Here is a 13,055-nt window from a genome sequence, read left to right on the forward strand (position 1 = left end):
CAGCAACTCTTGGGCCTTCTTTTCCTTTAGTTTTACGGGAAATGGGAGAGTAAACATTTACAGGACAGACATCTGAGAAGGGAGAAGAGCTAGGTAAAGGTCATGGACAAGATTCAAGTATTCCAACTTTGCATACAAAGTTATCCAGTTTTGGAAACTGGCAGTGAAACGGCAGATTAAAGAATGAGTCAAATGTAATGCCTGGCAGCTTTCCTGGGATAGTTGAAGGGAATATGGTGAACTTCATCACATAGCATGAAGGCCTACTTGCTGAAAGAAACCTTCAGCACATCTTTTAAGGCTTAGTTCTTGAGGTGCATGACTTATCCCACTGGTGCACATCATGGTCAGAACTTAGGGAAATAGGTTAGAGCACACAAGAACAACAATCTGAACCTAGGGAAATAGGTAAGGCGGAGAGGGGGAGAGACTGGCAATAAGGGGAATCACCTTATCATAGACACACATGTACAGCAATACTGACATGTCCTGGAATCTAATCTATTCCTTGCTACCTTAGCAAGGCAATATTTCTAAAGAAATATCTACCAAGAACATAAAAACATAATGCATTTTTAGTACAGAATCCAGCATGGAGCAAAAAAGAAGCAGATTGCCAAAAATATGCAAAAAAATGTGCTGGATCTTATAGATTGACTGCCCATTTGTTTTCTTGGGACCTTTTTACTACAGAAGCCAACGAAAGGAAAAGGAAAGAATATATAAGCACAGTTCTTCAGCAAGTAAAATCACATACAGGACTGGTAATATCAAACACAATGAAGAATTCAACTGACAGATTAATAATAAATATATAATTCAATACCGATCTCTTTGATATCATTAAAGTTCAAAAATCAAGTTTAGATATTTGTAGTTGTAGTTCTGCTTCAGTTTTTATCCTTGTCCCCTCTATGAACAGTCAATATCTACTTCTCTCACCAAATCAGGGGAAAACTATTTATGAAAGGGAATTGGAAGCATGCTCTAAACCTTTATAAATTCAGAAGGGTCATCATTTGAGTTTAATATACTAGTAGGACTGAATGATAACAATTTAAGACTTCTGGAACTTTTAGATACCACAACCTGTACAGCCAGGCTAACAAAGGGAACAGATTTGCAATTTTTCCAACACTTAGACAATGGGATTGTTTGCTTGATGCTTTCCTTATCCGTTACCTGCCATGTAACTTTTAGGTCACTTAACCTTTTAAGTACTCATTTAGATTGGAAGCATTTTGAGGTAGGACCAGGTGGCAACGTAACCTGTGTATACAAATAATTCTATATAAATAAAACACAATAACCTAACACTTTCTAACATGAATAAAAATACATCTTAAGCAGTGGAAAATCTGTTATTTATTTAAGTAAAGCAGCAACCAGATTGGCCTGCTGAAATGTAAAAATGGTTATCATCAAAACCTAATGAAATAAATACAGATTATTACATAATTATCTTTAAAAGAGTTAAATGAAACAAGCTATCCAATGGAAATCTTTGGAAGGCAGTAGCCATAACTGGCTGATGCCCTAGGCACAAAAGACATTTGCTTAGGGTAGCAGAATAAAAGAGACCTGGTGTTTGAAGGGAAGAAGGCAGGACATAATGCCAATTATCAGAGAGAATCACACATCTGCCAGGATATAGCAAGAGGTCAAGTTAAGTTCCTCATCTGTAGCAGGTGTTGTCCGAGGACAGCAGGCCAAGTATTCTCACACCAAGTAAAGGCTCGTGTAGGGTTGGGCAGGACTGGATGCAGGCAATAAGCATTGAGGCCTGAAAGGCTTTCCTCCCAAATGAGTCTAGTGTCTCAGCCTCTCTACCTGGGGGAGTCAAGGCATGAGTCCTGGAGCTCCTACCTCATTTGAGGGTGGATTTGACAACTAAAGAGTAGTGAGGCAATTGTGCCCACTTGAATCTGGGAGCCTTCTGGATACGATACCGTCTATCCACCTTCTTAGGTGCAACCTGCACTGAGAGGGGAGATTCCCAGTTCTTCATCAGTGCATCTTTAGAGAGAATGCAATGGTACTGTGACCCCTTCCTTAGATAACATCTCTGCCCAGGGCTCTTTCTCTGTCTCTAACTTATGTGATTGTAGAAGCCATCTCCTTAACGAAACCAGTGAAAGAGATTCTCAGGTGGAGATTTACATCTCTCTTGAAGTGAGAAGGGATCAGAAAGTACCCCATAAGACTCCTCCTCTGAGAAGTAATGAGTCTTCTTCTGAGTCCCATGAGCAGTCCTGTTCAGACTCCTCACTGTACTCAGACTGTACTTAGTGAGACTGTGCCTGGATCTATGTTCACGCACTGAAGAGCACCAAGGTACAGCTCTACCCTCAAACTCCGGGAAGCTTTCTCCCCCAACATCGAGAGTACTACATGTGTCGATACTGACACTCTTCGAGGCACTGGCACCAATTATCTCTACACAGGTATAGATGAAGCCTCAGGAAGAACCTGGGGCTGATCCGAAGTTTGCGAAAGCACCCTCTGCTCCAGCTCCTCCATGAGCATGGCTTGGAACCGCTCATTGAAGATAAGCATCGGCAAAGACAGGAGAGCCGGGGCAGAGGCAGCCTGAGAAGGCATCAGTGCTTGTCACGTTCGTGAGTCCTTGTGTCCAGGCAGAGCACGGAGATGAAGACTGGAGCCTGTGCTCTGTTGGGCAGCTGAGTAACCCCGAGGCTTCACCTGCGATGACCGCCGTTCCCTGAGGGTTGAGCCCCCAGGTGCAGGCAGCCGACAGGATTTCCGGATGCAGGCAGGGGTCAGATGGACGCAGGCAGCAGGCAAAGAGGACACTGGTGGAGAGGACTCGGTGTGCAGGCGGCGAGCGGGGGCAGGCAGTAGCAAAAGGGCAATTCGGGAACAGACAGCGGTCAGGACAGGCCACTGGTAGAGAAGCTCTAGGAACTGGCAAAAGTCAGGTCAGGCAGCAAGCAGAGTGTAGATGAGGTTCAGGCACTAGTCAGGTCAGGCAGCAAGCAAAGGTTAGTCGAGGTTCAGGCAGCAAGCAACAAGTAGTCGAGGTTCAGGCAAGCAACAAGTAGCCGAGGTTCAGGCAGTGGTCAGGTCAGGCAGCAAGCAACAAGTAGTCGAGGTTCAGGCAGCAAGCAACAAGTAGCCGAGGTTCAGGCAGTGGTCAGGTCAGGCAGCAAGCAACAAGTAGTCGAGGTTCAGGCAGCAAGCAACAAGTAGCCGAGGTTCAGGCAGTGGTCAGGTCAGGCAGCAAGCAACAAGTAGTCGAGGTTCAGGCAGTGGTCAGGTCAGGCAGCAAGCAACAAGTAATCGAGGTTCAGGCAGCAAGCAACAAGTAGTCGAGGTTCAGGCAGTGGTCAGGTGAGGCAGCAAGCAACAAGTAGTCGAGATTCAGGCAGTGGTCAGGTCAGGCAGCAAGCGAAAAGTTGTCGAGTTTCAGGCACTGGTCAGCAACAAGGTAGTCAGAGTGAGTAGAAGACAAACCAGCTTATTTTCGAAAGTGATGGGCACCCATATTTCGACCCAAATTGGGAGATGGGCGCCCATCTCTCAAAGGTGCCCAAATCGGGGGCGTGTCAGAGGCGTGGTGAAGGCGGGACTGGGGCGTGTTTATCGGCCGAGGAGAGATGGGCGCACTAATCGAAAAAAAAAATAGGGCGGCAGAAGCGAGAATTTGGGTCGCTTTTGTTGGACCCTTTTGTTTCACGACCCAAGTCCCCAAAAAGTGCCCCAACTGGCCAGATGACCACCGGAGGGAATCAGGGATGACCTCCCCTGACTCCCCCAGTGGTCACTAGCCCCCTCCCACCACAAAAAAAGAACTTTAAAAACTTTTTTTTGACAGCCTGTATGCGAGCCTCAAATGTCATACCCAGCTCCCTGACAGCAGTATGCAGGTCCCTGGAGCAGTTGTTAGTGGGTGCAATGGACTTCGGGCAGGCAGGCCCATCCCCCCCACCTGTTCCACTTGTGCTGGTTAATGTTGAGCCCTCCAAAACCCACTGTACCCACATGTAGGTGCCCCCCTTCACCCCTTAGGGCTATGGTAATGGTGTAGACTTGTGGGCAGTGGGTTTTGGGGGGGGGGGATTTGGGGGGCTCAGCACACAAGGGAAGGGTGCTATGCACCTGGGAGCTATTTTAATGTTTTTTTTAATTTGTAAAAGTGCCCCCTAGGGTGCCCAGTTGGTATCCTGGCATGTGAGGGGGGACCAGTGCACTACGAATCCAGGCCCCTCCCATGACCCAATGTCTTGGATTTGTTCATTTTTAAGCTGGGCGCCTTCGGTTTCCATTATCGCTGAAAACCAATAGCGCCCAGCTCAAAAACGCCCGAATACTAGGCATTTGTCCCACACAACCCGTATTATCGAAAAAAAGATGAGCGCCCATCTTTTTTCGAAAATACATTTTGTCCCACCCCTTCGTATGGCCGCCCACGGAGATGGGCACCCACGTTCGATTATGCCCCTCAAAGTCACAAAATAGCACAAGCGAACCTACCAAAGAAGAAGCCGAAGCAAAGTTTGTGGAAAAAAGCTGCTCCTTAAATAGCCCCCACCATCAGGGAGACAAGCATCAGCTGGCAAGACAGGAATCAGCTGACATGGGAAGTCTCTCATTGGCTAGGCTGCCGATGAAGAAGGTGGAACCTGTGCTCAGACCTCCAATCCGATGCCGCAGGAGGCGGGGCATAGAGGCCAGCGATTCCCAGGGAGGCGGGGCATAGAGGCCAGCGTCCTCTCAGGTGAAGCCGAGCAAGGAAGTCCTGGCGCCACAAACCTCCTCACGAACGGAGCAGGCTACGGGGATTCTCCGGAGCACTGGACCAACAAAATATGGCTGGCGCTCCGCGTCGAGGATGGCAGACTGGAACTAAGATGGCTGGCGCTCCGCTTCGTGGGAGCGTCCCTCACTGAGGTGAGGAGCGTGACAGTGCTAAACTGGAAACGGGGACCTGGCTTGTACACTGGCACCTTTATCAAAGAGGGGGAGTGCTCCTCCTGGTGCTGGCACTTCTCAGCTACCATCAATGCCAATGCCCCAGAGCTCCTGGCACCGTGCATCTATGAGGACTAATGCTTATGCTTCTTGGTCTTCCCCCAATGCTCTGCATCGTGGTCCTTCAGTGCTGACGAGGACAACACTGAACTTGTACATACCCTCGAGTCGTGTCCGATCCCAAACCAGTCCCGGAGCTTACTTTCAGAGCCTGATGTTGAGAAAGGTGGAGACCTTCTCGATGAAGATGCACTCCCAGTGGTAGTCAAAGTCTTGGCACAATTGAGGTTGATGCTTCCAGTGCCAATGTCGATGGATCGGTTTTCAAGAAGCCAAAAATTAAAAGGAAAAATAAAGAGACAAAAATATCAACACATGAAGAAACTGTGAATTAAAGAAAAATATGCACTGAGAGACCATGATGACGAGTCCTCCCTGCTCCACAGAAAAACGGAAGACTTGAGGGACCCACACTCATGCATCAGGCAGGAAGGCACCAGCACATGCATGTAAGGATGCTGCTAGAAACTTCTACATTAATCTCACTAGTCAGCATCTGTACTGGCCTGTTTGTCCTCAGAGAAATTTTGAAATTAGCATTTTACTAAATGGAAGCCTTAGACTGGCTTGGAATATGGCTCTTGCATCTCAGAGTGGCATGTCAGTCATCAAAAGCAAGGTCTCATGCACATTCTTAGAAGAAAAGAACTGCGATGCTAACAATATGGAAGGTTTCCAAAAGTTTCCACTTTGGATTCAATGTTCGATTTGAGTAAAAATACTTCCAAGCTATAAATGTAATGCTTGCTGATGGTTTGAAATGTTATTTATAAATGGCTGGTAAGAATCCCGCTTCACACATGTGATCTTTTCTGTTTGGAAAATTCAATAACCGATGAATGCGAAACCAAGTAAGAGTTCTCTCCCAGAGAGCCAATCTAAATCAAGGATGCAAAAAAAAAAAAAAAAAACCCAACAAAACTGGGGAAAGAAATAATCCTGTCAAAAACATGGATACACTTTCCTTTTTCTTCCCCTATTCTGCTACCAGTGTCTGTTTACATGCATACAAGTAGGCATATTTTCAAAGCACTTAGCCTTCCAAAGTTCCATAGGTTTCTATGGAACTTTGGAAGGCTAAGTGCTTTGAAAATATGCCTCAAGATCACCTAGCGCAAAAGAACAGATACCTTATTATCCAATGGCTTTCACTGGCTCTATAGAAGCAAATGGATAGCTTAGAGGGCAGATTCCTAGTAAATTCCTAGCATGATCAAGTAGGTTTCCACTATAACCACTCAAACACTAGTTTGGAACAGTAACTTCTGTGAGAAGAGGCTTCAGTCAGAAATACACATCAAAGCAAATAAGCTATGAATCATCTAAACGTCTTGGTTAAAAAAAGTGAGAGAATGACTGCTTGTAAAATGCAAAAAAAGAAGGCATGGTTCATAACATTCTATGGGGTTCATTTTCAAAGCACTTAAACTTACGAAGTTCCGTGGGTTACTATGGGGCTGATTTTCAAAGCACTTAGACTTACAAAGTTCCATAGGTTACTGGTGGGCTCATTTTCAAAACAGAAAAACATCTAAAAAGTGGCATAAAGCAGCATTTGGATGTTTTTCTCACAAAAACATCCAAAGCAGTATTTTTGAAACCTATTTTTAGACGTTTTTCTTTGACGTCCGTCAGCAGTGTGTCCAAATCTCAATGGGGCGTGTTCATGGCGGGGCATAGGCGTTCCTGAGACTTAAGATGTTTTTCAGCCATAATGAAAGAAAACAAAACCGTCCAGGACTAAAACTAAGACATTTTGAGCTAAATCTGTTTTTTTAATGAAAAAAGGCACAAAAAGGTGCCCTAAATAACCAGATGGTCACTGGAGGGAATCAGGGATGACCTTCCCTTATTCCCCCAGTGGTCACTAACCTCTTCCCAACCCCAAAAGCTTTGATGAAAATCATTACTTACCAGCCTCAGATGTTATACTCAGGTCCATAAGAATAGAATGCAGGTCCCTGGAGTAGTCTAGTGGTGGGTGAGGTGCACTGCAGACAGGTATACCCAGGCTCCTACCTCCCCCCACCTGTTACACTTGTGGAGGAAACTGTGAACCCTCCAAAACTCATCGGAAACCCACTGTACCCACATATAGGTGCCCACTTCACCCTTAAGGGCTACGGTAGTGGTATACAGTTTGGGGTTGTGGGTTTTGGTGGGCTTAGCAGACAAGGGAGCAATGGTCAGATGTATACCTGGGAGCATTTTATTTAGGCCACTGGGATGTCAGGGGGACCAGTGTACTAAAAATGCTGGCTCCTCCTACATCCCAATGGCTTGGTTTTGGACGTTTTGCATTTGGACGTTTTGTTTTCAAAAATGGACCAAAAAATAAAATGTCCAAATCACAAAACCTATTTTCAAAAAACAAAAGATAGACATTTTTCTTTTTTGAAAATGACCTTCTTTGCTATTCAGATTTTGGATGTTTTTTGCAAAACATCCAAAGTCGGACTTAGATGTCATATCGAAAATGCCACTCTATGTAACTTTATAAGTCTAAGAATTTTGAAAATATGCCTCCATGTACCTTTGTAAGTCTAAGTGCTTTGAAAACACGCCTTCACACCACATATCTGGATATTCCTCAGGCTTTTAAAACAGAGAATAGTAAAGTGTTTGGAATCCAATGGATTACAGGACTCGAGGCAACATAGTTTCACTAGAGGCAAATCTGATTAATCTTCTTTGACTGGGGGAGAGCGCTAAATGTGTTCTATTTAGATTTTAGCAAAACCTACTACTACTACTACTACTACTACTTAACATTTCTAGAGCGCTACTAGGGTTACGCAGCGCTGTACAAATTAACAAATAAGGACAGTCCCTGCTCAGAAGAGCTTACAATCTAAAGGACGAAATGTCAAGTTGGGGTAGTTTAGATTTCCTGAGAAGAGGTGCAGTGATTAGGTGCTGAAGGCGACATTGAAGAGGTGGGTTTTGAGCAATGATTTGAAGATGGGTAGGGAGGGGGCCCGGCGTATGGGCTCAGGGAGTTTGTTCCAAGCATGGGGTGAAGCGAGGCAGAAAGGGCGAAGCCTAGAGTTGGCGGTGGTGGAGAAGGGTACTGAAAGGAGGGATTTGTCAAGAGAGCGGAGGTTACGGGTGGGGACATAAGGGGAGATGAGAGTAGAGAGGTAAGGAGGGGCTGCAGATAGAGTGCATTTGTAGGTGAGTAGGAGAAGCTTGAACTGTATGCGGTACCTGATCGGAAGCCAGTGAAGTGACTTGAGGAGAGGGGTGATATGAGTATATCGGTTGAGGCGGAAGATAAGACGTGCGGCCGAGTTCTGGATGGACTGAAGGGGGGATAGATGGCTAAGTGGGAGGCCGGTGAGGAGTAGGTTGCAGTAGTCAAGGCGAGAGGTAATGAGTGGATGAGAGTTCGAGTGGTGTGCTCGGAGAGGAGGGGGCGAATTTTGCTAATGTTATAGAGGAAGAAGCGACAGGTCTTGGCCATCTGCTGGATATGCGCAGAGAAGGAGAGGGAGGAGTCGAAGATGACACCAAGGTTGCGGGCAGATGAGACAGGGACGATGAGGGTGTTATCAACTGAGATAGAGAGTGAAGGGAGAGGAGAAGTGGGTTTGGGTGGGAACACAATAAGTTCCGTCTTGGCCATGTTTAGTTTCAGGTGACGGTTGGACATCCAGGCAGCAATGTCGGATAAGCAGGCCAGTACTTTGGCCTGGGTTTCCGCAGTGATTTCTGGTGTGGAGAGATAAAGCTGGGTGTCGTCAGCATAAAAATGATAGTGGAAATCATGAGAAGAGATTAGGGAGCCTAAGGAAGAGGTGTAGATTGAAAAAAGAAGGGGCCCAAGGACAGAACCCTGGGGAACTCCAACAGAGAGCGGGATAGGGGAGGAGGATGAACCATGAGAGTGTACTCTGAAGGTACGATGGGAGAGATAAGAGGAGAACCAGGAGAGGACAGAGCCCTGGAACCCAAAGGAGGACAGTGTGATTGTGATTGACAGTGTCAAAAGCGGCGGATAGGTCGAGGAGGATGAGGATTGAATAGTGACCTTTAGATTTGGCGAGGAACAGGTCATTGCAGACTTTAAATAGTGCTGTTTCTTTCGAGTGTAAGGGGCGAAAGCCGGATTGAAGCGGATCGAGGATGGCATGAGAGGAAATCAATGCAGCGGCTGTGAATGGCGCGTTCAAGTATCTTGGAGAGGAAGGGTAGGAGGGAAATGGGGCGGTAGTTGGAGGGACAGGTAGGGTCAAGTGATGGTTTTTTGAGGAGTGGTGTGACCACGGCATGCTTGAAGGTGTCTGGGACAGTTGCAGTGGAGAGAGAGAGGTTGAGGATATGACAGATGGTGGGGGTGATAGTAGGAGTGATGGTGTTAAGTAAGTTGGTGGGGATGGGGTTCCACATAGATGACTAATAAATAAACTAAAGTGACTGATTGGGTTGGGAACTGGTTAAGTGGAAGAAAACAGAAGGTAGTGGTAAATGGAGCTCATTCTGAGGTAAAGGATATAATGTGTACAGTGCTGTGTATGTCTAATAGCGCTATAGAAATCAGTAGTAATCATAATTTTGCACTGTTTGATCTGACAGCTAGGCAGCTCTTTTACATGCTTGTTTTAGGCAGTATTATACCCTCCCCCAACAAAAAATATCCAGAAATCAATATTCTTTTTAAAGAGTAAATGTCAGATCAACTACTGAAAGTTCAACTGTTGTGGAAGAAAATGTGTGGGCTTGTTTTCCAGTGCACCAATTGTTTTTATATCATATCTTTTTCTCAAACAATTGTTGCTGTTTTGGTATTCCCATTCTGTAACCTTTCAGTGCTGTTCTTGCTACTTGGTGACAGACAACAACCTAATCATGGAGTGAAAATGAAGGTCTCTTCCACTCAACTCTGCAGTAGGAAGGATGGGTAATCCCACGGGCTCCACGTTTTTGATGTTACAGAAGTGAGGCGATTGGTTTACAGGTAGATCTACGAAGAGCAATATACAGTTACAGCAGACATCTATTCTTTTGTTGCTAATTCTTTATTGCATTCTAGTTATCCATGATGCTTTGAGTTGCACTTTCATAGTTTCAAAAATGCCTCATAATTGAGAGAGGTCCTGTAGCTAAATGGCACATGATATGGACTGGCTGCATGGACACAATTGTTGGCAATAAAAGAATCTTAGCATAAGGGGAAGGTGAATAGGGAATGATGTACAACATCAGCAATAACTCTGCACTGCTGGGACTGTGCAGCATGGCAATGCTATACACACCAGGCAATCTCTTCTTGGGTGTTTTTGATGCTGGGCTTATCACTCAGCTTCACTATGGCAGGTTTCTACTGCAAGCAGGGATTTTTTTCCCCCATACATCCCTAGTGAGGCTCAAAGTGACGTTTCCTGAACAACGTACAAATGACCTCCATCAGATCTGTGAAAGCCACCACATGTCCCTTCAGTTTCTTTACACTCTTCTCCCAGCACATCTCCATTCACCAGGCCATTGCAGCTCTTTTCCGACATAACTGGGTGCTGCAAACTGTCATCATTGTCCTAATAAGAGAGAAAAAAAAAATCCCACCACAAATACCATGTTGATTAGAGGCTTCAAATTTCAGGATGCAACCAAGGGCGATAAAAAGACCTAAAATGGTTTAAGTAGATACAAATATGTGAGGAGTGCAAGAGTGAACAGCTAACAGATGTGCATGGTACATATAGAATGTGGTAAGGATCACAGACAATGTGTAACTAGTTCCAGGTGCAACAAAAAGCATAAACTGGTGCAATTATGGCTATATCCCATACACCAGACTCCCTTTCTTACCAAATTAAAATCCAACCTGAACACTCATGTCTGAGGCTGTATTCCATACCTGAATCCCAATTCACATGCAACAGATTGATCAACCTAGCCTGGAGAATGAATCTCTCAGTCTTAGACAAAATGGGGGCTGATATTCCTTATAAGTTAAGTCCTTACAAGCGAAGGCTGATCGGCAACAACTTACATAATCAGAGTTCTCCTTGAAACATTTTCAAACCTCAATCATCATATCCTCCTCAATTTAATCTCACCAGTATTAAAGCTTCTCAGTTATGGCTTTGCTGTCTTGCTCTCTTAGCTTCAGATCTCTTAATTGTTTTTTTGTAGAGTAGGCTGTCTGTGTATCTTGACTATACTGTAAGCTCCAAGCAATAGGGACAGTAAGTGTCTTTCTATACAGCACTGCATAAATCTTGAATGTGCTATACAAATGATTATTATAAAAATAATATCTTGCCACCAAAGAGAAACATCCAGAAATATGCATACTGACTAAAATGTAAAAGAACAAGAGGAATTACTGAAGCTTTAAAAATATAACTTCACTCTAAGATTTAAAGAAAATAAAAACCAACCATGGCCATAAAGTTTTTCACTGTGAAACTTAGGACCACATAGGACTCCTCTCCCTCTAAAGCCAAACAAAGACTCAGAGGAAGAATGCTGATGAGCATTGGGCACCATTTACAATTTCTCAAAATTCAAATCTGTAACTTAGGGCCCCTTTTATAAAGCAGCAGTAAGCACAACACAGGCTTACCGCTCGCTAAACAGGAACTACTGCCGGGCTACTGCAGCAGCCCAGCAGTACTTCCCACCCCTAGCATGTCGTCATATCTGGCGCTACAAATATATATTTATTTTTATAGCACTGGTGTGTAACCAGGCAGTGGTGCATGCTGCCTGGTTTTAACGCTGGGTTAGCGTGGGAGCACTTACCGCCACCTCAATGGGTGGCAGTAAGGGTACCCCTTCCCCCTGAAATGGTCACGCAAGTGCTTTACTTGTCACACTGCCATTTCCAGCAAAAAAGAAAGACTGCCCTTTTACTAGCTGTGGTAAAAGGGGGCCTCGGCGCACGTCAAAAACTTTTGCCGCAGCTTGGTAAAAGGGGCCCTTAATGAATTAACTAACAAACAAACATATCCACCCCAAAAATGAAAAAGTCTAACTATGTATCTACATTGGGTAACATAGAAAACTGATAAGGATATAATCCATAACCGCAGAAAGGGTAAATTAATTTGGCCCTTCAGTTGTATGCCTTGTAAGATTTTACATTTGATGTTTTTGGATATATTCAATAAAATGTTTTGAATAGCCAACATGATTATTTATTTGCTGCACTACAGTACAGTGATGTGTTTCAGAAGTGGACAGATTACATTGCTACAAAGTCAAAAGTCTGGACATATCTGTGGCATCTATGGCTAAAGTAATGGGATATGTTATAGAAGCATTAGCAATCCATATCATTATATCTGCTTTGAAAAGAATACTACGAATATTATGTTATAGAACAGACAAAAAACACTCAGAGCAGCACTTTGGTGACTTCTGCATTGCTGCATCAATGGGCTCACAGAATCACACAAGGAAACACCTTTTACTCCCCCCACATATCATCCTAGTTTGTACATTTTCAACTTTAATTTTCAATATCATATCCAGCTTTTTGAAGTGAGTTATTCTTATTTCAAACTGAATTTATTAAGTTGTCTCCACAATGATTTTAAATGTGTATAACATTTGCTCACCTTTATCCTAATAAACATATTATTAAAGTGATATAGTGTGCATATCAACAATGAAGAGGCAAGAAATATTTCTAAAAAATATGAAATACTGAGATCTGTCAGATCCAACACGAGTCAGATTCTGTCCAAAATGAGGGGTAATTTTATAGCCCTTTTAGTGTGTATTTGGCACTATATACACATTAAATGGCTTCTACAAAATTAGGTGAGGCAAAAAAAGTATGTGGGTTGGCATGAAGTTGATTAAATCACTGTTTCTGCATTGCTCTAACATTTATTGGGTTACTTTTTTGCTTACTTGAAACTAACACATTTTATAAACACTTATTATCAGATGTCCTACTTACAATGTTTTCTCCTCCAAAACTTCAACACTCTCTGGGCATAGCCAACACTCTCTGGCCCGAAGCTATGACGTAGCACAGCTCCACCCCCCCC

At 44.2% G+C, this 13,055-nt stretch overlaps 1 protein-coding gene across 1 annotated transcript in view; it reads right to left on the reverse strand.

Moving 5' to 3' along the window:
• Positions 1-9,518: 9,518 nt before the first annotated feature.
• Positions 9,519-13,055, reverse strand: part of SLC5A6 (solute carrier family 5 member 6) — a 138,081-nt gene continuing 134,544 nt past the window's right edge. The window contains exon 15 of the mRNA XM_030198646.1: positions 9,519-10,586. Within this exon, the coding sequence (XP_030054506.1) occupies positions 10,419-10,586 (168 nt within the window). The 3' untranslated portion in view covers positions 9,519-10,418. The remainder of the gene's footprint in view (positions 10,587-13,055) is intronic.

This window comes from Microcaecilia unicolor, chromosome 3, assembly GCF_901765095.1.
Source record: "Microcaecilia unicolor chromosome 3, aMicUni1.1, whole genome shotgun sequence".
Classification (NCBI taxonomy): Eukaryota; Metazoa; Chordata; class Amphibia; order Gymnophiona; family Siphonopidae; genus Microcaecilia; species Microcaecilia unicolor.